The sequence below is a fragment of the Cladophialophora bantiana genome (assembly GCF_000835475.1).
Source record: "Cladophialophora bantiana CBS 173.52 unplaced genomic scaffold supercont1.8, whole genome shotgun sequence".
NCBI lineage: Eukaryota > Fungi > Ascomycota > Eurotiomycetes > Chaetothyriales > Herpotrichiellaceae > Cladophialophora > Cladophialophora bantiana.
Window position 1 is genome coordinate 77,730 of NW_015971582.1, and position 26,421 is coordinate 104,150.

Genomic DNA, 26,421 nt, shown 5'->3' on the forward strand with positions numbered 1-26,421 from the left:
GTGTCTCTGGGCAACAGGTATGCGGAGCTTTGTTCAGTGTATGTTTTGGAGGTGGAAGGAAATAAGAGACTTTTGCTGGCCCCCTCACATGTAAAATAGGCAATGAATGATAATGAAGTGGACGAAGAAGGTGCCCAGTGAGACCGTCACTCACATCGTCATTTAGCCGCACCTTGCCACTGGGATTTCACAGCTCATCGCCGCCACTTTCCTGCCGGTACCGCCAAACAAGTGACTTTTAAAATGGCCAAAAATGACCAGCGATATTTCAAACTTTCAATCTGTTCCCTTATCGCCTTTGACACCCTTGGACTTCGCCAGCTTTTGAGCACTGCAACAATGGAACACCGTAGCGTCAGCAATCGCGAGGGGGTAAGTCGTTTCGACTTCTCATACATCCTGCCCATTTGCGACAACAAGCTGTTCAGTGCGCGTCTCGGTGATTGATCGAGCACGAAGATCAATTTTCCACGTCGCACCCAAGTCTCGGTGGCCATCCATCACATCAGCGGCGACGCCTGGTAGACTCACAGCTGACAGCAAACCTAGTCGGAGCAACAGGTCCCGCCTGGAAGAGCAGCACCGGACAGCACTCGACAGATCCAGCGCCTGCAACTTAGCCAGCTCGTCAGTGAGATGGCCATGAGCGTGAAACTCCCCCGGAAACGCAGCGGCTTGACGCCCGTCGCACGCGACAAATATGGAGTGCCGATCATCATATCCAATCGCGCTGCGAAGGTCGGGACACGCCGACGCAGAGCCCAAGGACAGACAGAGCCACCATATCCCCGATCCCCTACGTCGATTGCGCGCAGGCCTTTGCCTGTGCCTTTATCTGTGCCTGCTCCCGCGGCCTTCTCAGCAGATTCTCGCCAATCCAAGGGAGACAGAAAGGACAAAAGCAGAAGCAACAGTAATGGTAATAGGCAAATCAATGATAATGACAACGGTAATGACAATTCGGCCACCGCTAGTGACATCCAAGTTCGGGCACCGGGCAGCGGTGGAAAAAGTGGAGAGACAAACAGAGGTCAACGGGGACACGCGGGCAAACTCACGCTCATTTCGGCCGACCAACTCGAGGATCTCCGCGCCGACCTCATACAGTCCGCCAGGGAAAACAGCGACCTTCGCCACGAAGTCGACATGCTGGAGCGAAAGCTGGCCCGCGCCGAGGATCAGAGGGAGACGTACTGGGCGTGTGGCGTGGAGTGGGCGCGTCGCGAGAAAGGACTGCAGAATGAGCTCGAGCACTGGAGGGCGCAAGGAGAGGCGGCGACGAAGTGGGGTTCCGCCATTGAAGGAGCCGCGACATACGGCTTCGTCGGCGGCCGCGGGTTCGGTGGTCGTGATGAACTCGATGAAGATCAAGGCCAAGGGTCAGGGCTGGGGCTTCAGTTCGAGCTCGGATTCAATGCTGAGGATAGTGGGACAGCTTTCGACACTGGCTTCGACACAGACTTTGGCACTAACTTCGGCGCTCATCCGGGTCTATTCACCGCAGCGGGGGGAGGAGAGGAGTTGGACGAGGAGCGAGACGCCATGATGTAGATAGACTGATAGAGCTCGTCCTTGACTTTGACTCAGACTTTGACGCTGGCGAGAGGTTTATTACGTTGCCATACCCCTTGTTCATACGCAAGGACTATTCTATGATGGCAAGGCACAGAAATTTTGGCACCTACCTTGTCTAACTAGCCGCGTCCCATTGTGCTTCGTGGTCTGGTAGCCTTTATCACGGAATCTTTTTGGCTAATCTCTCCACATTAATCTCGTGAGAAGGATCTCCTGACTTGTTAGATTGAAAATATAGCATTTCGATCTCAATATTTGTCGAGCCTCTATTGTAATAAGGCAAAGTGGCTGTGCTATGCTGTGCTGTGCTGTGCAGGGCTGGTAGAGTGGTAGCAGGGGGGGGGAGTTGTCTAGTCACATGTCAAACCAAAATGGGCTGGCAGAGGGGAGTGCGGAACAGTTTACAGTGCTGGCAGAGTGCCATTCTTTACAGTTTGAGCAGAGTATCATGAATTAAATGGCCTTTTGCTGCCGTCTACCTAATTCCTGAGTGTTTTATCAATCCTGTCCTGTTTCTAGATGCTGCCGCTGTGCTAGGTGTTCGTAGCCCTAGCCGCTGCCCTTTTGGGTGGTGTTGGTGGTGTTGCCTCGTCAGTGCCAACCAGAAACGCGTCCTCGATTCCCGACCTGCTGGACAGGCCTCGGTGCGTTGTTCCACGTGCACGCCGAACCCTGAAGTGCTCTGTGACACTATAAATGATCCCTCTGTCCATTGCCTCTCTTTGTCCTAATCAGAGATTGTTATTTTCGGTTCGACTGCTGGTAACAGGAATGACCTACTACGCTACTGAACTTATATGTTGTTTATCTTCCTTTTATATATTTAGACCAACTAGGGTGCTATATACGTCCCCTATTATTAATATCGTGTGGGTATCTTCGCCCGCCTAAGCCAATTTAGGTTCTCGGTAGTACTCGAGTCTACTTAGGTTGAGGCACGTGGGAAGAGAATTATAAGCAAGGGAATGTAGATCGGCGGGCCTGGTACATGAACTTTTCCAGCGCCCTTGAAGGCTGGGGAACGCGACTAACAAACGTACCTAGGTCCTTGAATAATGATCCTTCTCGTTTAGCAATTCGCGAATAGTGTTGGCTACTGCCGTCACTGTATAGTCCTTAGTATCAATATCAGTGGAAGTCATATTTGCCTAAACGTCTACTTATGTGGTTGTCCCTACTAGCTCTGGTGTCGTTATAGCCTTTCGCCTTTTGCATTTCAGTTAATGAACCCTCCAGATCACTGATGCCCACACTCACGAGAGGCGGCACACCGTCTCTCTCACCTATGTGAGATGGCATTTAAGTCTGATTTCAAGGATGGTGCCCATTTCAGCAGCACCAAATGGTTTTGTTTCCAGTTGTAAGCTCTCGGCAATTGAGGGATGAGCGGCCTTCAAAGCGACATGATTAACCGCCAAATTCGGCGGCCAATTTCGGTGCCCTGCTTTCACCGTTCTTCAACCACCATCGAGGCCGCAGGCCGCAGTTAGCCGCCCTTCTAAGAATGTCTGGATCTTCTTGGATCTTCATTCGCAGGTATGGATCAAGACAGATTGTTTCCAGATCATAGTCGTCCGATATAACGCATTTGTGCCAATTGGATAGATTTCGTAAGGCGTCTGAAATTAATCCAATCGCCGAAGATCGAAGAAAGTCTCTCCTTGCTCGATACACTGTAACGTATTCCTGATGAAGGTGGAAAATCTCTGATTCCTTTGGTCCTTGGATAAGGGTTTGACACCGGAGGCGCCACACAGCCCCGTCCAGACATTCTTAAGACAAGACCAACGGGTCCCATATGATTCTTCTTATCTGATGAGCGTGGCTGGAATTACAATGCTCGAGAAATCCAGCCCACGGCTTCTCATAGCTGTTCAGATATACAGTGCTAAATAGAAAATCGACGCCTATTTTAGCTCATTCGCGTCGAACAGAAAATGGCAGAAGAGTCTGTCGAAAATCTCTCGGGACCCTTCCAGCGCACCCTCCCACAAGAGCTAACCACCATTTAGTTGATTTCAGTTAGACCCACAGAGTTCGATGCTGCTCCTAGAAGGAACGAGGAAATTATTCAGCCTTGCACGTCAATGGCTCACATTTGAAACTTGACGGGTTGCCTGTTTGGAGGACAGTTTTGATTTGAAAAGTTGAAAGAAGCATTATTAGCAGAGTAGACTGGTGTGTCAGTTATCGGGCAGCGCTATTGAAATAGAGCGAGTATTGATTCGTGGCGTGTTCCAAGGTGTAGGCGGTCACACTGTGTGCGTCAGCACCATATGTACCGGGTAGCCAGGGAAAGTACAAAGCGCAAGTACGGGTACCACACCAGAGCCTCACTAACCCTCTATGGTTAGGCTAGTCTAACGGATACCATTGAACCTGCTCCACCCAATCACGTTCCGCTAGCGCCTCAGTCACGTGATCAGACGGGTTTGTTCCTCTCGGCCACGCTAATGCATGCCTACCCAAATCTACTCCAGGCTTCTCTGCGATGTGATCGAACATTCTTCAGGGTACTTTGGCCATATTCATTTGGATTGTTACCATGGCTTAGATTTAAATGTCCCTGGTATCCGTTAACTAGCTTTGTCTGTTTCTGGCTCACGAATCTTGTCTTTCCACCCAAGCCAGCAATCAAACCTCGTCCTCGAACCCATCCTGATTGCGCTTGCGACACGACATTCCTTTTCACGATTCTCTTACACCGCCTCCATCAACAACCTCCCTCACACACCCCAGTTCACGCGATATATGTCCCAACCGGCAGTAAATCATTCTTCAGTGATGCAGGCGATAATGTTATTCCCCTACCATACTCTCTTCGACGTGTCTTAAGATCAGGGTGTAACGCAATGCGCCTTTTGAAATTTGACCGTTGTGGGAAGCTGAGCCTAACCAAAGACTTGATCGAAGATATTCCAAGCTACGCCATACTTTCACATACTTGGGACACGGATGAGGAGAATGAGGTTACTTTCAATGATCTAAAAGAAGGATTCGGTCCGGAAAAGGCTGGGTATGCGAAGATTCGATTCTGTGGGGAGCAAGCTAGGAAAGATGGTCTACAACATTTCTGGGTGGACACCTGCTGCATTGATAAAGCAAATCATACCGAGCTCTCGGAAGCCATCACCTCGATGTTTCGGTGGTATCACGATTCAGCAAAGTGCTACGTATACTTATCAGATGTCACGGCTAACAAACGCGCAATCGACGAGACTGAGCCGAAATGGAAATCTGCGTTTCAAAAAAGCAGATGGTTCACACGGGGCTGGACGCTTCAAGAATTACTTGCTCCGAAATTTGTCGAATTCTTTTCGCGAGAAGGTGAGCGACTAGGTGATAAGACTACGCTTGAGCGGGAGATCCACGAGACGACCCAAATTCCGATCGCGGCTCTCCGGGGCGGCCCTTTGGCCGATTTCACGGTAGATGAGAGAATGCAGTGGGGAGAGAAACGGACAACCAAAAGGAAGGAGGATAAAGCGTACTGTCTGCTGGGCTTATTCAACGTGTCTATGTCTCTCAGATATGGTGAGGGAGAAAAGGCCTTCATTCGGCTTCAAGAAAAGATCGATAAGTCGTCACGGAGTGACCCACTCAAGGAAATGGATACATGGATTCGCAATGAGTGTTACAGTCTGAAAAATCTGAGGATTGAACGACTCTCGGGTCAGTTGTTGTCGATGGATCAGTGCTACATCAACCTCGCAATTGTGCGGCACCGCCATCAAGACGCCCATCCCTTAGAACAAGGGGATGCTGCGCATCAGTCGTCTCCCTTTTCACTCTTCCCTCGACTCCAGGTTAAGGAGCGGCACGAGGAAACGCAGGTTTCCTTGTCGACCATCTTCAGCCCCCGCAAAGGACCTAATGGTCATACGAAACAGCCCAGACGAATCTTGATTCGAGGACAGGCCGGGGTAGGAAAGACCACGCTGTGCAAAAAGATTGTCCATGACTTTACTCATCATGGTATGTGGGGAGGGTTATTCGACCGCTTACTCTGGATTCCTTTACGGAAGTTGAAAGGACAACATGAGGGATACAATATTCAGAGTCTATTCCGTGACATATACTTCCTTAACCATACCGACAGGACAATTTTCGCACGTAAATTGCACGAGGCGATAGTCAACTCGAAATACGGAAAAACTCTCTTTGTCCTCGATGGCCTCGACGAAGTATCTCTAGATTTTCGGAAGGATGGAGCCATGTTTGAATTACTTCTCTATCTCTTAAACCGGCCTAACGTCATTATCACATCTCGACCACACGGAGTTCTCCCAAGTCGCCTGGACCTTCCCGACCTAGAGCTGGAGACTCTCGGATTCTACCCTGACCAGGTTATGACATATCTTGAGAAAACATTTCCTGACACGCAAAAATTTAAAGAAATTCAGTCATTCCTCCAAGATCATTGGCTTATCCGGGGTCTCGTTCGGATTCCGATTCAGCTGGATGCAGTCTGCCTCACTTGGGACGATGGCAACACCTTCAGAAAGGTCCCGGAGACCATGAGCGCGGTTTACCGAGCAATTGAACAAAAATTGTGGAAGAAGGATCTTCCACGCTTGGAGAAAATAGTGAGTGGAAAGCCATTGCATGACGCTGACATTCAAAGAGCTTCGCCATCAACTATAGAAAGCCTAGCCAGGGGCGAGATCCTTCTGCTTGAAATTCTAGCGTTTACCGGACTGCATAACGACGTTATTAACTTTGATTCGGAGTTTTTGGACATGATATACGCGTCTTTGACATGCCGGGAATCAGTTTCTCTGCCTGACCAGGTTCTCGCAAATGTCTCATTCCTTCGGACGTCGGATCCTTCATCACAGGATCGTACCCAATATCACTTTCTCCACTTGTCCTTTCAAGAGTATTTTGCGGCACGGTATTTCGTACGACATTGGAAAGCTGGACAACAACTCGAATGTCTACAACTCGAAGGGGAAAGCATTAAGAAAATATCACCTATCCTTTTTCTTCAGAAGCATAAATACTCGACTCGCTATAATATTCTGTGGCGGTTCGTCGCCGGGCTACTTCAACCTAAAGAGATAGACGTACTACAATTTTTCAAGGCCCTCGACGAACCACCCGACCTTCTGGGCCCGGCACACCAGCGACTGATCATGCACTGCTTAAGCGAAGTGACGTGCTCGAACAGTCAAAGAGATTTCGGTTTAGTTCGCGAAAAGTTGGAAAAGACATTGTCCGATTGGCTGCATTTCGAATGCAATTTCAGAGGGCGAGCAGAACTAGCACGCGAGACAGAGTTTCCAGAAAATGTGGTGACCTCTATTCTACTGAACGGGCCTGAAGAGGAGAGGGCGTTAGTTCTAGAATCCCTAGGAAGACGCCCCGGGATCCGGTTGAGCGTTGCGACAGCGGCTACCTCTTTACTAGAAGAAAGCCAGTCTATGCGTTCGAAGATAGCTGCATGTAGAGCGCTCGAGGGCTATCATGGACAATTGCCGAAGGATATACTCAAGAAGCTTGCGGCACGACTCGAGGACCAAGATAGGTACGTCAGGCAGGCCGCCCTTGAAGTCCTTCAAGGTCAATCCTCCTTGCCAGACGAGATCCTCGCACGACTCGAACACCAAGACTGGTACATTAGGCAGGTCGCCCTTAAAGTCCTTCAAGGTCAATCTTCCTTATCTGACGAGATCCTCGAGAAAGTGGTGACACGACTTGAGGACCAAGATTGGTACGTTAGGGACGATGCCATTGAGGTCCTTCGAGGTCAATCCTCCTTACCAGACGCGATCCTCGAGAAAGTTATCGTACAACTCGAACACCAAGACTGGGATACTAGGCAAGCGGCCCTTAAAGTCCTTCACTATCAATCCTCCTTATCAGATGAGACCCTCGAGAAAGTTATAGGACGACTTGAGCACCAAGACTGGCACGTTAGACTAGTAGCCTTTCAAGCGCTTCGAGGTCAATCTTCTTTATCAAATAAGATCCTCGAGAAAGTGGTGATGCGACTCGAATATCAAGACTGGGATACTAGGCAAACGGCCTTTGAAGTCCTTCGAGGTCAATTCTCCCTGTCAAACGAGATCCTTAAGAAAGTGGCAGCACGACTCGAACACCAAGACCAGGATGTTAGGAAGGCCGCTCTTCAAGCTCTTCAAGGCCAACCCTCCTTGTCAGACGAGATCCTCGAGAAAGTGGTGGCACGACTTACGGATGAAGACGAATACGTCTGGCAGGACGCTCTTGAAGTCCTTAAGCGCTTCTTCTCCTTACCAGACGAGATCCTCGAGAAAGTAACAGTACGACTCGAAGACGAGGGTGTTAGGCAAGCGGCCCTTAAAGTTCTTCAAAATCAAACTTCCCTACCGGATAAAATTCTTGAGAAAGTGATCATACGACTCGAGGACCAAAACTGGTACGTTAGGCATATGGCTATTCAGACTATTCAACAATCCTCCTTATCAGACGAGATTGTTAAGAAAGTGATGATAAGACTCAAATATCACGACTGGAGCACTAGACAGGCGGCCCTTGAAGCCCTTCGAGGTCAACTCTCTTTATTAAACGAAATCCTCGCGAAACCGATGGTTTATCTCGAAGATCAAGATCAACACGTTAGACAGGCGACTCTAAAAGTCCTTCAAGGTCAACCCTTGTCAGACGAGATTCTCGAGCAAGTAGTGGTACGACTCGAAGACCAAGGTGAGTACGTTAGAGAGGCTGCTCTTGAAGTCCTTCGAGGTCAATCCTTATCAGAGAAGATCCTGGAGAAAGTGGTAGCACGACTTGAGGACCGAGATCAGTACGTCGGGCAGGCGGCCATTCAGACCCTTCAGGCCTTTCAAGGCCAATCCGCCTTATCAGACGAGATCCTCGAGAAAGTGGTGGCACGACTTGAACACCAAGACTGGGGGACTAGAGAGGCGGCCCTTAAAATCCTTCGAGGTCAATCCTTATCAAACAAGATTCTCGAGAAAGTAGTGGCGCGACTCGAACACCAGCACTGGGCTATTAGAGAGGCGGCCCTTGAAGTTCTTCAAGGTCAATCCTTAGTAGACGAGACCCTTGAGAAGGTGGTGGCACGACTCGAGCACCAAGACCATATTGTCAGGGAGGCCGCCCTTAAAGCTCTCCAAGGTCAATCCTCCTTGTCAGAGGAGATCCTTCTTAAACCTCAATGTACGGAGCTTCTCTACAAGAGTTGGCTGCATCGCAGTTTTGATGAACAGATTTATGGGTATCTCGCTGGCTATGGGTTGTCTCTCAATACTCCGGAAGGCGTCAAAATGTTCTCCTTTATGAGCGAAGATGGCCTAGTTCGATTTAGAGGCAGGGTTAAGGACGTGCAATCAAACTTACATGTTCCTAAGAAGTGGGATACCGGTTGAACGGCCCTGTAACGTCAAGGACAGCTTTCTCTGCAGAATACAGCGTTTCTCAATGGTTTCCCAGCAGCCGGAGGGATCTTCGAGCACGGCTTCCATTACCGACTTCTAATACCATTAGACTCAATTTGCCGAGCTCCGCATCGAAGCTTTTCACAAGGCCTCTTCTCTCGAACCTACCAAAGTCTGGTCAGGGCAGTCTCTTAGTTAACGCAAGCAGGAATGAGATTCTACGGACAGAGATACTCGCTGCGACTGCCTGGTGGTAGACCTGGAGACCTGGGTTAACCACTTCGCACCTATCGCGATCACCAGAACCCACCTCTCGAAAGGAAAAATGCAATGTTCGAATGTGCGATACTGCAGTGGCATTTCCGTCCGGTAGTCGCTTCAAATCAGCATCTGGGTCTGCAAAGAGGCGAACGGCTGTCATGTACCGTGGAGTGTTCCATTGGAGTTCTTGCGTCTCTTTTCAGCCTTCTTCGTAGACGCCCCCAATGCGTTAAATCCACACGGCCAAGAGATTTGATGGGCGGACCCCATTTAGCAGGTTCAGCATTCTCACGGGAAAATGGAGGTCCACTAGATCGACAAAGGCTCCTGGGAGTCAGATGAGCGTTCGTCAAAACCTCCGATGTTCGGATTGTTTGTCACTTGTCGCTTGGCTGGTTAGAAGCAAAACTGAATTTCTTTGAAGGCTTAGAAGGTCAACATTATGGCAATCGAACATACTCACGGGGCCCCTCTCTGAGTCCCAATTAGTCGCATTGTGCGCACTAATGAACATTCGTACCTTTGAGACGGTGGTTTTACATGGCTATTCCACCTCTCCGCACCCGCTGGCAGACCAGTAAATACAATAATTTCTACACCACTGGCTTGGGTGAATACCGACATCCAGGACCTTGCATCTTCATGGCGATGATTCAGCCCGATCCGACTGAAATCGACAACGCCGTTCTGGTCGGCGCTGGCAAGACAAGACCACCACCAACACCACCCCCAGAGAGGCAGCGGCTGGGGCAACGAGCGCCTCGCATGGCGGCGGCGTTGAGGAGTGAGAAAAGACGGACATAACTCTCGAGAACAGGTAGACGACATCAAAAAAACCATTCAATACTCTGCTTAAACTGCGAAGAATAGCACACGCCCAGCATTGTGAGCTGTCAAGCATGCCGGCAACGATTGCATACTCGCACAGTCATTCTGTAACTGTCTGTTGTGCCTGCTGTTCTCGTTGTTTAATGCTCAGTTCCTCCTTCCTGCCTTCCACCATCGCAGCCACAGCAAGAATGCTAGTTCTTTTTGTCCTGACATGTGACCAGCCAAACCGGCCGGCTACTCCCCCACGCTAGCACAGCACAGCCACTTTGCCTTGTTACAATAGTAATAAGCTTAACCTTGTGATCGGTAGCGTCAAGTGTTAAAGTTGAACGTTAGACGTCTTTCAAGTGCCTGCCGTTACAGCGAACAAATCAACAGCAAGGCTGGCTACGACGCTAATCTCCGGATAATGCTATATAGCTCCTTCTACTCGTACGTATCCTATGATATAATCTAATTGGATACGACATGATATAGGTCTCCCTCGTCGGGCGCTGGGCAACGGGAGAGGGGGGTAGGGTCCATATCGATCTACTCGTACTCGTCCATATCGATCTAATTCGTACCGCAAGCGGAGTTCCCCACGCTGCACGCTGCACTGCTCCCTCCCCCGGCCCGGGGGTCGCTGTGTTGTTGGACTTCAAGACCAAGCGAAGTCGCATTCCCATTCCGTTCCTAAATACGTATTGTGATGGGCGTAGCTTCAAGGCTAGGGGCGTACATGCATAGTCTAGCTAGGAGAGATGACACGGGTTTGGTCTCATCTCATGATCAATCCCCAGCCTCTTCGGGGAGTCAGTGTCAATGTCCAGTGTGATTTCTCCTGTCATATGATGTTCTCACAACTGACACCGGTCGCCAAAGTGCACGATACACCAAACAACTTTTGCTGTCTTTAACGCTGGGTGGTGTTTGCCGCTGTTCTTCTGCCTCGTCCTCTCTACCATATTCTCTCCCAGGTCCTCTTGAAGATGTTCATCTTGGCTAATCTTGCCTTTTCCACCTCCTCGAATCCGCCTTCTTCCCATTCCTTGCACTCCTCGTCAATCTCCGCCTTGCCACTCCAGATGTCGCAGGTCTTGGGGTCTACCCACTTCGTGCGCTTCACCACCTTCCAGAACACAAACATAAAGATGCCATAGGCAAGTCCAAAATAGTTCGTCACAAAGCCCTGCGTGCTCCAGGGGACGAAGCTGTCAAAGCCGATGAACAGCATGACGGTGCAGCCAACGCCGATGGCGAGCCATGCGGTGTAAGGGGCGAATGGCGCCTTGTACGGAAGGGTGTTGCGGTCAATCCCTTGAGCTTTGAGCGCCCGGTACCAGCCAAGGTATGTCCAGAGCATACAAACGTAGGTGAGAACAAAGGCTATTGTGCACAGCCAAATAAACCAGAAAAACACCGTCACGGCCGAATTGGATGCGACGAGGTAGGTGATCAAGGAGATAACCGTCACCACCAGAACGCAATAAGTCGGGATCCCAGATTTTGTGCACTTCATCAAGAACTTGGGCGCCTGACCATCGCGAGCGAGCCCGTAAAGGGTTCGGCTGGTGGAGTAGAGATAAGCATTGCCACATGAGAGGCCGGACAGGAGAATGAGGGCGTTGATGAAACTGGGAAGACCGGTAATACCCAGATTTTGGATCCCAAGCACCCATGGCGAAGCGGCCGCACCGGCCTTTCCGTCGTTGATAGCGCTAATCAGCCGAGCATCTCGAGACGAGCAGATGATCCCGACGCAGAGTACGCCCACAACGTAGAAGCCCACCAGCCGGTAGAAGACGAGACGAGCAACACGCGGAATGGTTCTTCGCGGATTTTGGATCTCGCCTGCAGCGAGAGCGATCAAGTCTGGCCCAGAAACGGTGAATGCCGCATATCGAACAACGCTCCAGAAGCCGAGAAAGCGTCCAGTGGCGCCAGTGGTGTAATATGGGTGCATGGCCATTCCGTGTTTCCAGTAGCGGAAGCCATATGCATCATGTTTCGGATTCCCGCCGACCATGGTGATGAACGTAAGGAGAACAAGCCCTATAAGAAGGAGGATTTTCGTGGAGGCCATGATGAATTCAGACTCTCCGTACCATCTGTCACGCAATGATTAGAGCTCGCAGACAGTTTGCGCCATTCACTTGGTAGAACGAACCTGACGGCCACGAGATTAAAGAAGACGCAGACCACCAGGGCCATCGTCACCCAAACCGCTGAGTTGACGCTGGTGTTCCAGTAGGTCATGACTGTGGCGACCGAAGCATACTCAGTGCACACAAGCATCGCCCCAGCAAAGAAATAGGTCCATCCCATGGCGAATCCTAGGGCAGGGTCGACGTAACGGCCACCAAGCTCAAAAATTGTGCCTCGTATAGGCAGCCATGCAAGCATCTCAGCCACGAGTAAGTATCCTGGCCAGATAAAAAGGATGCCCCAGAACAGGTAGCCCAGAACAAGAGAAAGTGGGCCAGCATTCTTCAGACTGCCACCGATCCCCACAAAAAGTGCCGTTCCTATACTTCCACCGATGGCCATCAACTGAACGTGACTATTGTACAGTCAGCATCGAGAGCATGTGTGCGGAAAGGGCCGAGGCGCTGATCTGCCCCTTGCACCACTGGAGAATGCCCCAGGACACACTCACCGAGGTACGAGGCCTCGCTTGGTCTGACGATATTTGGCCCATTCAGACCTGGATAGGCGCCTCTCGTACAGGTCACCCTCTTGAGATGATGCTTCTGAGACGACGACCGCCTCTCCCGCACGAACCTGCTTACTATCCGTTTGGCTGTCCATCTTGCCAAGGTTGCGTGTGTGCTGATGAGGATCGATTTCGGAAGGGGTTCTGCGTGGTACCATATATATGGGAGCAGAGATAAGGGCCAGAGATGGCAAAGTCGACCATGTCGACTGCCGAATAGAACTCGCATGCTCCAGCAGTGGCAGTTGCGGGCATCTCCACGATTGACCAGGATCTTCACTCTGCGGGAATTTAGTCTGCAGGCCACTTTGACGCGCCAGAAGGGTATGATAAACAGGAATGGTTAGGCTCTCCGAGAGCTATCTGAACTGCTTTCGTCATTCTGGAGAGACAGGTCACGACATGCCAGGGTTGCTGTTATACACTAGTGACATCCGATCGCGAGACGTTTAAAGAGAAACAAATATTGGGGAAGCCAACTGCCAGTGGCTTTGCTGATCGTCCGCATGGTTGCATTCCAGGTGGTCTCGGCCTTGTGCCAAGTCTGGGCAGTTATACTGCAACCGGCAAGGTCAAAATGCCGTCTTGAAGGATTGACCGCGGCTTATCTATCTCACACACTTACCGTTACTGGGGATTGGGGCGAGAAAAGGAGTGGTATGGAGTACCTCGTTTCCGCCGCAATTTCCTGTTGTGGTTCGATATCTGGTTGATAACGGGTGAGGAGTCCAGATCTCACGAGGATTGATAGGCAACGGCTCACGGATTTTCCCACGTGGATGGAAACGAGGCCGCTATCGATATGTGGCGGCACCATCAATTGGCTTTATGATCGCTTGTCTGGACTGTTCCCTTGAGAGTCTTCACCATCAAATGAAAGCGGTCTCGTGAGTTTCTTATATCAGGAAGCCGTGGTGCCGGTAGCGAGAGTGGTTGAGAGTCGAGACGAAAACCCTCTCGACTCACTGAGTAACATAGTAGCGGCCCCGTCCCAAGGGCTAGCTTCCCGTATTCCTCCTGGTTTATTTGCTGATGCTGGTAGATGTCTCATGCGTGAGGAATGCCATTCTCCGAATTGACGGTGGATATGTTGCCAAGACCTATCCATGGGAATTGGAAGCCAGCGATCAATACAGGATATGCCAGAAGCATCGTGTCCGCAGCATAGTCGTGTCCAAGGTGTCAGATCATGAGCGCATGGCTGCAGGCAGATGTCCTTGGGAACGGGGAATTTCTGGCTGGCGAGGTCATCTAAGACACAGTAACGGCGTAAACACGTACAGAATCTAAAGCGATCGAAGAACTTAATACAGAGGAAACTCAGAAGGAAGCTTAAGCGAGCTGAGCAACGACGCTAAATTTTGTCTTAGTTTTAATAAGGCTAGCTTAGCTCTCACTAGCCCAATCGGACTAAAACTGCGCGGACTCGGCGATTCAGCGACCTCTTGTTCACATTCTCATGACTGTCTCTTTTGACATTTACGCAACCTCGCATTCGAAGGTCCCGAGCACATGGCCATGGCAATGAACCCGAAGGTGGTAGTGCTTACTGTTACCTTCTTCAATTCTAGCATCATCATGTTCCGATTGCCGCGATGAGCGCAACAGCTTGCCTCCATCGATGAATGCATTTCCACGCCGACAGGCCCCAGTTTCCAAAGGACCTCCCCAGCAGGTGGAATTCTCTCTTTCAGATCTGACCACAGCGAGAAGGAGGACCTATAAATGCCAGGGCCCTCCGTTCAGGGATCAGGCCAAAAAGTAGACGATATTCGTGCTGTGGACCGCCAAAACCAAGTGCAGCGATCTTTCGCATCCAGGGCCCCGTCGTTTCGCTCGATGCCACAAGATCTGGCAGCAGGGAAAGATGTTCAAAAAGTGGGCGAGAGCGATGGGCATCTCAGTGAAATACTGGCTGAATCTGAAAAGGAGAGTCACCCTTGGCTGCGGGCCAAGAGGTTTTCGGTGTCAAGACAGAGATAGATCCCATGACCTCTCAGTCGTGATCGGCCCGACCGTACGCTCGCATGTTCGTCACGATTACACCATCACCCCTGCGACCATCGTGTACCCAACAGATTTGTCGCTTCTTGATCCCATTTTCCGTGTCCAAGGACGCCATACACCAACCTTTGACACACGACAAGCGAAAGGGGGACGGAACGACAAGGCCATACATTTTAGGTCCAGTGTTGATTCAGGCGGAATGTGCAGGGAGCCTTGGCCAAGAACGAGAAGAAGAATTATGTGTGGCTAACGTGAACTTGATCCGCGAGCTGGCATCATACGAATGTCCCAGTGATCCCACCATAGTTTTCTCACGTCAACAAGACCTGAAACGAAGTCGCCGAGGACAAGTGACTGGCGCCAGGAAATGCCAGCGCAGCGATCATGCATCTATCCTGCTGTTTTCTACTCGGGTAGACACCACAGCATCTCTGTGGGACATCATCGGTCGAGCAGTATCAAAAGAGCTTCTGACAGGGGGAACCGAGGGTTGATGTTGTCTCAGTTCGCAAGATTTTGCTGTCGGTTTGCGGGTGATCAACTGGATTAGCGAGGATGTGTATCTGCATCAACCGCTCAACACTTCTCAATCATCAAACTGATGCCTGCAACACCCGCAGCCTGGGTAGATTGCTCGATGGCGGGATCCCTATTTTCAACATTTGCCGGTCGTTTGACCCCGAGATTCTTTCCAACGACCTCTCTTGTTTTGTGGAGTAAGCACCATAGAAGTGAAACACCAAAGCTGCCGTGATACCACGTGGTATTTTGACAGGGTCGCAAGGTCGCCACTGTAGCAAACCACCTGAGACGCTAGGCGTTTCACCAACTGTGGAATCTACCCTCAACCTCGTTGTTCTCGCCGACCAGTGATAGGATGGCGACGGAGTGGGAGGTTTCAGGAATGCTCTTCAGATTACAGGCCAAAGTGTATATAATCAGGCAGAGTCTCTCTGAATAGCCAGGGGGGCAGAAAACAATCCAGCAGATAGATCCACAATTGTTCTGTGTACAACATGGCAACTCACGGACACACCGACTTTGATCTCCGTTTGGGCCGACGACTACGCTACATTGGCCAGCTTGTAGGGCCCCCGTCGGTGAGCAAGCTGTCAAGAACTGGTTGGGTCCTATCAAGGACACACAAGCTGGCTCCCTTGACCTCCATTCATTGTTAGTGAACGATGTAATCGAATCCCCCCCCGCCCCAACCAACCCAATCACGGGATTACCGCATGCCGTTGGCCATCGCCATCCCGCAGTGCAGAAACCAGGGATGTAGTTATGGATGAAGAAGTTGTCCCCCTTGCTGAGTTGTTTCGGCGTCGTCGGCTCGCCTCTAGGTCATCAACTGATACATTGCGAGATCACCTCTCAGATCAAGACGACCCCTTTAGCTCTAGCCCGCTGTCGTCCGGTATACTAACACTTCAACCCGTCTCAAAGCCTCTTGCCTCAGCATGTACGGCAGACGGGCGAGATAGTCATGAGAGCCAGTTGGAGAATTTTGGAAATACTCCCCTGGGCCTCCAGACTGACAAGCCAAGATTGATAGCCTGCGATGATATGTACCGATGTCTGGCTGCAAGCGTTGATGCATTGGCTTCAGAGGCTTGTGATGGAGGGCAGGGGTAGTCAACCGTTTTCCTTAGAGTCGTGGTTGGGCTTGCTGGTTTCATGCGGTTGTAGTCACTTGTGCTTCTAGGCTCTTCCTCTCTTCCGCCATTCGGGTGGACAGTTGAGGCTCAGTGTTTACGCAATATGCAATATTGTCTCGCCCCAGCACAGCAACGCTACATCAAAGATTCACTGAAGCCACGGAACCTGCCTTCTGTATCCCTGCATACTCGGTGTGCTCTCATCATCCTCCCCACGGACCTGATGTCCGCTTCTTCCCTCCATCCTAAAATACTCCTCGCTCTACCTCGTTGCTTCAATATTTGAGGCTGCAACGGCAATATACTATGAAGTAGCTCTCCTTTCCAGCGCAGTGGCTTTTCTGGGCTGAAATTCTGTTCCGATACGGCGTTAACGATTCCTCGGGCGCTAGTCCTTCGATGCAACAGGCAAAGAAGAATAACCCTTTGGCTCAGAAGTTTTCCAACTTGTAAACGTCGTATGAAGGTTCCTCGTATGGATGAGCACTGAGAGACATGTTAGGAACAGGGCACCATTTCCTTAAAGATTGGTCATCGACTGCTTTCGCTTCTATATGAAAGGCGTTGCGATCGAGGGCGAAAAACAAGCAAACCTACGCTTTCAGCGCCTCAACTGCTTTCCGCACGACGTCCTCGCCAACACACAGAGTCTCAACCTTGGCCGATTCCACATACTCTAAATTTCCAACCGTGCCAATGTGAGGATTCGCCATATCTCCTGGGCGGAATTGACCAGTGCCCATGGTGGTAAAGCAGCATTCGGTGTAGTTTCCTGGGCCAGGAAAACGGCCAGCTCCGGCGGCAAAGATGGCCGTCTTGCATACCTCCAGGCTGGACACTGGGACATTAAATACAAGCTTGAATTTCTGGACGGTGGCAGCCATTTTCAAGAGTGATCGACAGATCAGTGCAATGAAGAAAGAGGACGTTTGCTTGATCCGGCGCCTGTTGAAAAAAAAAGAACGCCAAGTCACGTGAGCGGATTTAAGCGGCACTTCCTGGGGACCCCCAAAGAACCCCATTCCAATAAAGCACTGGCTCTGAAGACGCGTGAAGGGTACCAAGTATCGAGTCGGCGGCTAGACAGCCAATAGGATTGTGCCACGGTTATCACCACAAAACCCTTCGCCTCTCCAATGTTGAAAGTTCCAACAAGCTTGCTCTGGATCTATCAACAAATGACCCCAGGCTTTCGTACTCAAAGATGACCGAGTACTCTCCCGTACCCCAAAGTCCCTATCAGTTCGTCGATCTTCAGACCGAGACGTCGTTCAGAGTGCTGGAACTTCTGCCTGGCAAGGATGAGGCACCGATATCGTGCTTGCTCCATCTTGCAGACTGGACTCAACCTCCTGAATACGAAGCCGTGTCCTATGCCTGGGGCGACCACAACTTAAAGGCACCGATCAAATGCCATGGGAAACGGATTGATGTGGGACGAAACCTTCATAGCGCACTTACTCACCTGCGATTGCCAGGTCAGTCAAGGATGCTGTGGGTTGATTGTCTCTGGTAGGTTACTGTTTTGTGTCTCCTTGAAGCAGCTTTCAGCAAGGGTACATAATTCAATGGGTATTATAAGGATCGCTATGCTATATGCTTTGGTATTGGACTACAAACCTCCCTTCTTCCCTTCTTACGCTGATTATGTCAATTCTGACCATGTTCGTGACCATATTCTGGTTTCAGTATGCATCAAACAAACATCCAGGAGCGCAATCAGCAGGTCAGGCAAATGCGCCGCATTTATGAGAAGGCAAAAGCCGTACTAACATGGCTTGGGCCGGACACTCCGGATCACTTGGCGAAAGCTGCAACGGATTCGATTCGAGAGATTTCGGACTTCCTCTGTCAGCGTCTAAATCTACAAATCGCGAACCTAAGCACAAGGAGCAACGTGTACCACGAAATCCTATACGAGAACCGCCATGCTCTTCCACCGCCCAACGAATTCGACTTCAGCTCGGATGCCACTTGGCAGGCCCTTATCTGGTTCTATTCTCATTCTTACTTCACCCGCTTATGGATAATCCAAGAAATCAACGCCAGCACAAACCGCATCGTCTATTGCGGCCGAGAGCAGATCGAATGGGACCATGTGGACCTCGTTGCAGGCTACATTATCATGGACACTGCCTTCTCAAACGACTTCGGCTTCTCTAAAACGCACTGCTGGTGGACGGCAACCGTGACAACAGAACGCATGCGCAACCCGGAGAATTGGCTCTCACTACTTTATCTAGCCTCCAACTTTGCTTGCCAGGACGACCGAGACATGATCTATGGCCTCCGAGGGCTGATGAACTTGCCTGAACCTAGCGATCAAGCAACTCTGCTTAATCCCAACTATGCCAAATCAACAGTCGAGGTCTTCCGGGACTCAGTGGAGGCGGCGTTCCTTGATTTCCGGAACACAGACGTCCTGCTATATCTGGTTGGCGACGAGTCTCCTTCGTGGATTCCCCGCTGGGACCGACCAATGCTATTCCGCAATCCATTTCGTTTCGGCAAGTCACTGCCCTGGAAACCGGCTGGCGACAGCAAACCACTATGGAAAATTGACAAGCTGCTAAACGTTCTGCATATCTCGGGGTTTGTTATCGACACCATAAAATCTGTCTCTCCATACAATGAGCGGTACTTCAGTAACGCAATTCTCAAAACTGACGAAGGCAGGAACGAGCTGCAACAAGCGTGGCACAAAATTCTCACCATATTGGCGGACAGTCAGCAGCCGCCATCTTCGACCGTAAGCACAGCGCTCCTCACAACAGCTGCAACCGCTTTCTCCTTCGGCCTTGACGGCGATGCAACCCCTGCAGACCCGCGATATCTGCTATACAACTTCATCTCATACCTTTGCCTTATCCTTCCTCCCGAGACGTATGCCCGCTACATTCCATCTGACCTCTCCGAAGCTGCCAATGCCAATGGCAACGGGCATGACTTCGGTAAACCGGTCTGGGATTTCGCCTATCCTGACTCAGGCTTCTTTGTTACCTCGGCTGGCCTAGTGGGATGTTCGGTGTGCGTGCCGCAGCAAGGAGATGTGGTGGTGGCGGCATTGGGAAGTACATACCCCTTCGTCGTTCGACCACGGCCGGAGGGGGCACAGTGCTTGCTCAAGGGGTACGCTTATGTAGATGGCGTCATGAGGGGCGAGAGAGCAGAGGATTGTGAGATGAGAGCGTTTGAATTCCACTGACGACAGGAGCAAATAGCGATGCCAATATCATGAGCGATCACAACTAGTGAGTCTTTCGATTCCGATTCCTTTAAGCGAAAAATCGAGTAGTCTCAATTATGGAAAGCTTTGGAAAGAGGCTACGAACACAGAGAGTACCTCATTCTCCTGTGGATTCATTAGCAATACTAAGCACCCCATACCAATGATGAAATCGCTGCGTTTTGGGAGCTCATTTGGCGAAGCCCCCTCAACCCCTCCTCCCCTCTGATGGTTTTCGTCTGATGCTCCCCGAATAGAGAATCCTCGCCACCGAATTCTTTTTCAGCAGGGGCACTAGTCAGATTGAGTCTGGAAGTGAGACCGAACCCAGTGGTGACGACTGCGATATCATTGTCAAATGAAATGCAGCCGAGTCCATTGAATCGCCAGGATTGCAATCTCTCGCCGAAACTGACAAGGAAATGGAACGGAAGGGACCAGTTGCTGTCTTTCTCTCTAGAGGGAATTTCAGAGATTGGAACTGGCAGGGGAGAAATACTCGAGTTTGCCTTGAGTACAGGTTTGGAAATTCTCGGACCGGATGAATAAAATCTGGTCGATATTATGACTTCCAGAAGAAATTCGAGACCAATACTGCTCCCCGGACCAAATTGCCGGCAGGGAAGAGATAAACAAGGGACGCACCTATAATCAAGCCAAACGTTGACCCAAACGATGTGAAGTTTAGCATGGTGTTCTGGGATGATAAGGACAAAGCCGACCGGGGACCGGGACTAATTCGAAGATACTAGACCGAACTATCTATAGATACATATTGATTCATCGATTCGCAGTATGGCGTTGCAATCCGACAGCTACAGTAGGAGGAAACAATGTACTCTCATTCACGCCCCAAATCTATCCAAAAAAAAAAAAAAAAAAAAAAAAAGAGGACGTCGAATTATCTCCTTGTCAACCGTGGGTGCCAAGCCTTATGCCACATGTGGGCTTTTCTTCTCTGGTATCACCTCACCAACAGACAGTGTCTTGTATATCTTCAACTTAAGATGTTGCCCGGCGAAGCTCCCTTGCGAAAGGCAGTGCCATCGACGATCTTGAGGAAGTTAAATGCCTTCTTAGAAAGGTACATAATCTATCCGAAGGGGACAAACACGATGCTCTGTGTCACGAGCCCACCGTTGTCCCCAAGTACCCTACGCCCTGAATCGGGTGGACGGTATAGAAAGAAAAGGATAAGGCAAAGGATGGTTGAAGCATAAGCTAAGGAGAGCTGAAGCATAAGGCTATCAGTTGACAAGGCTATTGGTTAACGCCGCCTTACCCTTTTCACGTGACAGAAACAGGGGAAGCTATAAGAATTTCCTCTCACCCGAATCGGGTGAGAGAGAACTCTTCTTTTTTCTTAAGCGTTGAGTCGCTGTCAATAGAACTAGGTGGTATAGAATAAGGCATTCAGCTACTCCAATTCTCTGTACCTACTGCGTTGCGTAGGTCCCTGATACTCTGCAAATTGAGGTTGAGAATCGCGGATCTAATTGTGGTGGATTGTCTGCTGGCAAACAACATTAAACTAACTACTTTCAACTTTCGTCAAGGCCGTCGAGCAATGCTCATAACCCCGTGCTTCAGATTCTCCTGTCGAGTGGCTTCGACAGAAATACACCTCTATCCATTGCAGCCAAATCTGCTTCAAAGGAGGTAATCGAACTTCTCTTCAAGCTTGGTGCTTCCACAGAATACGGACAGCCTCTTCGTTGTGCTGTAGCTTACGATCCCCTAGACAAGATTATCCTACTCCTTCTTGAGAATCGCGCTCCGATCAACGAATTCATGTACTGAAGACATAATTATCAACCAAACGCGGGGATCCAAATGCGAAACCGTGACCTGTCCTCCAACGACTTCGAGGTGGTCTAGGAGATTGTAGGGCGGAGGATACATTCCATCACAGTTGCGTAAGCTGCAATCATCGACAACACCCCAGGGTGCAGTTAAAGAACATCGAGTTCTCAAGTCATCGATTGACCAGACTCAGCAACAGTATCTCCCCCTGAGTGGTGCAAGCCCACTTATCAATAGAGGCGAGAGTCGAGGCTGCCCTTCTAAACCTTATCAAAATCCCGTTCCCTTCCCGTCTTTTGCCTGCAATATGAACAGTCAACGAACCACATCTTTCAAGCGACATCAATATCGTCAATGGCCCTCATCCAGCTGCATGGGCCCCCGTTCGTGCTTTCTTCAGACACCGCCACATTAGCATTCAGGCCAAGCATGACCGTTACCGTGGATATGTCGATGTCATTACCTTCGTCAGTAGTAGCGAATCTCAATGCAGCCCGCCCACCACCTCGTTCGTGGACGTCCCCGTTCTTCTCCTACAACAACCAGGAAGTCCACAAAAGCTTTACAGAACTGTCCAGGGTATCAATGCCCGGCCAGTTGGAAGGTAGGGTGCTCTCATCCATCCTACCAAGAGTCTCGTTTTGCTCTATATCCACGTCCTTGATTCCTGGTTTTTGTCTTTACGTCTCTTTTGCCCTGGCAAATACCGACCAAGGAAAGGCCGGCGCAAGCCTGCAGCTTGTTCACACATGCATATTCTCCGACTTGACGGGATGCCAGGGCACCTATCAGTGTTTAGGGGCTCATTACAGCCGCCGTGGCCATACTTGCGTGTCGTCGTATGGTCGGCCCTGCATGGAAATCAGGAATTATGACTCAATGCAGGACATGATGGATTCTAATAGGGCCACCGAGACTTGTCTGACTACATACTCATTCGGCCCATTAGACGGGGGCCACTAGACTAGCAACGCTACCTGGCGAGCTGGTAGTCCTCGGCCGAAGGCCTTCGAACTAGCGTGACCGTCTTAACGTGTCGTGGGCCACCCTGGCAGTCACACCCATGCCATTCAGGAGAACTGACGGTCGACTCCAACATCCTTCCCAAACAGAGCGTACTCAGGGCTCAAACGGCAAAGACATAGAATGCCGATCAGTTTCCCTCCTTTGTCTCGCACGAAGATTGCAATCTTCAATCGCAGTTGCGTGAGTTACAAACTCGCCCAGACCCCGAACAATATCGCTTTGCCTTTGCACAGGCTCAATGTAAAGATACTGGGAACATCGCCCGAGATGATTGATTCGGCCGAGAATAGGTACAAATTCTCCCGAATGCTGGACAGGATCAAGGTGGACCAGCCCTCCTGGAAAGAGCTTACAAGCATCGAGGACGCACTACAGTTCTGCGAAAAGGTCGGTACAAGTCTCAACACCCCTATTACCCTTCCTTCAGCCCTTCCATCGCGAGTAGTGCAGAATTAGACTCATGGGACGGGTTACCGTGCTTGCCGTCAACTAAATCGGTCTTGTTGCATCTCAACGGAACAGAGGTGACGGAGAAGGTTATTAGACAAGGTGCGACAGGCATGATCATTGAACGGGCACGCTATGCTCCCTCTAATTTTAAGAGACACTAATATTGATAGAGTGCCTGTGGAAATCCGATCCTTATATCGTAAGGAAGCCCGACGACGCTTTGGCAGTTAAATTTTGTTACTTTGGAGAATTGACTTTTGTGCCCCTTGACTGGGATCTAGAGGACATTGATGATCTTGCTTTCTTGGTTTTGACCGACATTGGGCAATTTGGCGCAGCAATGTACGAAGTCATGACCGCATTTAGATACAAATTCGACCTGACACGAGCGAAAGGAACCTGAAAATTTGTACACTTGTCCACGACGAGGCAGCCTTCCATCAAACCCTTCCCCCCCCCCCCCCCCCCCCCCCCCCCCCCCCCCCCCCCCCCCCAAAAAAAGGTTAGGTCACGTTCTTGAGAAATGCCGGACTCAGGCAATTCGAGTCCGCTAAAGAGCTCGCTGTAGAGCTGGACCAGGAAAGAGATCCCCCGAGCTGTGATGCAAAAATTTTTGAAAGGGGTGGGAGCGTTCGGAGCAAGTGTGTGGGAATTAAAATCGGAGAGAAATCAAAGACCGAACAGAGGAAAGGAGATAAATGAGAGGGAGGTTATGGAACCTAACCTTGTTACACAAGATGCCGGCTTCGCCTCGCCAGATCACAGCTGGATCCATGCTATGGAGCAGGAGTCTGTATCTCCTGCATCAGACGCGATGTTGGCTGCAGTCGATCTACAACCGTATAGCCCAGACCAGGGTGCTGTGCGAGGTAGCACAAAGCAGTCTCTGGCTGTTCCCAGCAGATTGGCAGAGGGTTGGAGTGCTACTTATTGTGGCTATCATTCTTTCCCTTGCCGCTCGTTCCCCATTCCTGCTCCAACAATGGCGATTGAAAGACCCTTCCCTGGATTTGAAGCACGCAGAGCATTAGGGATGCAACACATACCCCGTTCTAGGGGTTCACGAATCTGCTCGGTCCGACACTCTGTCCTCTTTACCCTTCAGAGGCGTCAACCCTCGGGATTGCGAAGCGCGCCGTGAATATAAGGCTGTCGTTTCCATCTTCCTAGACAGACATGGGAAACCTGGCTTGTTCCCCCTCATTGCCGGATACGAAACAGCACACAACTCCGCTTATTAGCTTTTTGATATTGAAAAACCATCTCCTGAGAAGTCACTGGTATGGTCTCATTATCCTCCTGGAATTGATTCACGTTAGCGGAGTGTTTGTTCTCAAGTAGGAAAGCCAAGTCTAACTCAACAGTCTGCCGCAACGTCTGTTAGAATACCCCTCTAGGTAGACAGACAACCAAAAAGGCGTATCGGAAAGGGAAGCGAGCAAAATCCGGGCCGATATTACCGGTGCCATTTCCCAGCGCGAAGTCGTCATGTTGGGATCTGATCTGTGCGGAACCACCTCGTGTGCAGGTCGGAATAGGACCCAGCGGTCGAGCATGAGAGAATTGGAGGCGGACGAGGAAGACAACGCCCAGGAAATGGTGCTCCCTGTCCCTCCCCTTATCCATGCTCTGATAAAGAAGCAGTCTAGTGTGAGACGAGCTAGCGATGCGAGTACCCATTCTCATCTCGAAGCTAGCTGGCTTGTTTTTCTTGCCTGTGGTCACGCATGTAGTTTGTACGCCAGATGATGCTCCGGTAGAGGTAAAGGTGAAGGTGAGTATGGCGGTTGATTAGTGGAAGGGGTAGGGGGGACCAAAGACGCATTCGATGATCAAGGGGACCAGAACTGTGGCCAGTCTCTCGAGTATATACCTACCTGACTAACCAGCTGGATATGAAGCACGGGAGATGAGTGACCATCTGTTCACATCATGTCCCAGGCTGGTCGACCCGATAAAGGTACTCAGCAACGTTAAACCAGCCTTCGTATTCGATCTCGTCCTTTGTCTCGTCCAGGTCATAATGGTAATGCCCCCCCTTGGTCGTCTCTGTCTCTGCATCTCCATTCCCACAATCGCCACCACCATCTCCTCCTCGGTGAGAAGGAGCAACAGTGAAGCAGTGCGTATGTTCCATCCTCAACGCCAATCCGCCGTCGTGGCCTGAGTGCAACACGCTCAAACACACCAAGGGCCCATCCTTGTCCCCCTTCGCCGTGGAAAAGGACATGTCAAAATACCGCAGCCATTTGTCGACGTCAGCGCGAGAGGAGAACGGCCGGGCCGGGAAATCCGGCATAACGTGCAGCTTTGCCGTGCCCTTCTTAATGAGAAACACTCCGCCCAGCGAGACCAGCTTATCCCCGAACGAAGCTCGCAGCGCGCGCTGGATCGTTGCGGTGAAGTTGAGCGGGCCCGTGCGCGATCGCGCCGTCATGTGCAGACACTCTCCGGGGACGCCGTCGGAGCAGAACAGATTGCACATGAGGGCGAACCCGGTGCTATCGTCCGGGATCCGAGCACAGCACACCGATTCCGAGGCGGTGATTTTCGCGTAGTGGGTACGGTTGCGCACGGAGGAGGCGCCTCCGCCTGTGCCGGCAGCGGTCCCATACGCGAAGTTTGGCATGAGCTCCGAGTTCTGACCTAGCACATAAAAGGGCCCGGCTCCCGCGCCGAGCATGAAGCCTGTGGATGGCGACATATCAACTTGCCGCGCAATGGATGCCAGGTCATACTTCCTGGTCAAGTCGGGCGTCGGGGAGAGATTTGGGGGCCCACCCACATCGACAATGCGAGGAGATCCAGTGAGCCCAGGCCCAGCCAGGTGGTACGGTGCCGCGGTGAGATCTGGAGGGGTGGCAAGCGTACACGAGGAGTAGGCGAAGTTGGAGGAGAGGCCAGAGGCGATAGCCTCAGCGAGAGCTGAGGGCGAAGGCGGCGACAGCGCAACCTTCTTCATCGGCCACGGGTTGTGCGAAGTCATCACGGTCGATGTCGTTTTGTTTCAGCAGCTCGTAGTTGACGAAGGAAGACTTTGTTGTTTCGATTCTCTTTCCAGGTTACCCTACCTAATCAAGTGGAGCGAGATTTTCTTCTCCCACGCCCGTTCATTGTCTCGGAAGGTGAAGAAGAGCGGAAAAAACCGATGTTGAAGCGATTCCGCACGAGCTGTCAGCATGGAATAACAATCTTCCGGCACACGCGATACACGATTCAGATGTGAACAGCGACAGCGACGCCACAGAAACGCCAGTAGGATGGCGAACTCGTTACACATTGAAACAAGGTTGATCACCGGCCAAGGCGAAAAGGCTAGAGCGCCCTACGCGCGGCGAGCGAAGAATTGATACGGTAACAAAGACCACGGATGCTGTAGCTTCCAGATGATTCGATTCAATCCATGATAGCGGCCTGAGGAGGTTACTCGTCTAATCGACACGTGCCGACCCTCGCGTTTTGAGAACCGGTGTGCTTCAAGGCTTCGACAATAGACTCCCTTAGTAT

At 50.8% G+C, this 26,421-nt stretch overlaps 6 protein-coding genes across 6 annotated transcripts; 3 read left to right on the forward strand and 3 right to left on the reverse strand.

Annotated features, from left to right (window-relative positions):
- Positions 1 to 243: 243 nt before the first annotated feature.
- Z519_05689 (uncharacterized protein) lies at positions 244 to 1,551 on the forward strand (the record flags this gene model as incomplete). The annotated part of the gene is made up of 2 exons (XM_016763429.1): positions 244 to 372; positions 550 to 1,551. The coding sequence occupies 2 exons, from the start codon at positions 244 to 246 to the stop codon at positions 1,549 to 1,551; spliced, it is 1,131 nt and encodes a 376-aa protein (XP_016619753.1).
- A 2,876-nt stretch (positions 1,552 to 4,427) lies between these two features.
- Z519_05690 (uncharacterized protein) lies at positions 4,428 to 8,948 on the forward strand (the record flags this gene model as incomplete). The annotated part of the gene is made up of 1 exon (XM_016763430.1): positions 4,428 to 8,948. One exon carries the CDS (start codon positions 4,428 to 4,430, stop codon positions 8,946 to 8,948), a length of 4,521 nt encoding a protein of 1,506 aa, XP_016619754.1.
- A 2,041-nt stretch (positions 8,949 to 10,989) lies between these two features.
- Z519_05691 (uncharacterized protein) lies at positions 10,990 to 12,839 on the reverse strand (the record flags this gene model as incomplete). Its single annotated transcript, XM_016763431.1, has 3 exons — positions 10,990 to 12,139; positions 12,199 to 12,591; positions 12,688 to 12,839. 3 exons carry the CDS (start codon positions 12,837 to 12,839, stop codon positions 10,990 to 10,992), a joined length of 1,695 nt encoding a protein of 564 aa, XP_016619755.1.
- Positions 12,840 to 16,840: 4,001 nt separating this feature from the next.
- On the reverse strand, positions 16,841 to 17,293 carry Z519_05692 (uncharacterized protein; the record flags this gene model as incomplete). The annotated part of the gene is made up of 2 exons (XM_016763432.1): positions 16,841 to 16,895; positions 17,007 to 17,293. The coding sequence occupies 2 exons, from the start codon at positions 17,291 to 17,293 to the stop codon at positions 16,841 to 16,843; spliced, it is 342 nt and encodes a 113-aa protein (XP_016619756.1).
- Positions 17,294 to 17,613: 320 nt separating this feature from the next.
- Z519_05693 (uncharacterized protein) lies at positions 17,614 to 19,614 on the forward strand (the record flags this gene model as incomplete). Its single annotated transcript, XM_016763433.1, has 2 exons — positions 17,614 to 17,921; positions 18,099 to 19,614. 2 exons carry the CDS (start codon positions 17,614 to 17,616, stop codon positions 19,612 to 19,614), a joined length of 1,824 nt encoding a protein of 607 aa, XP_016619757.1.
- A 5,230-nt stretch (positions 19,615 to 24,844) lies between these two features.
- Positions 24,845 to 25,900, reverse strand: Z519_05694 (uncharacterized protein; the record flags this gene model as incomplete). The annotated part of the gene is made up of 1 exon (XM_016763434.1): positions 24,845 to 25,900. One exon carries the CDS (start codon positions 25,898 to 25,900, stop codon positions 24,845 to 24,847), a length of 1,056 nt encoding a protein of 351 aa, XP_016619758.1.
- Positions 25,901 to 26,421: the final 521 nt, after the last annotated feature.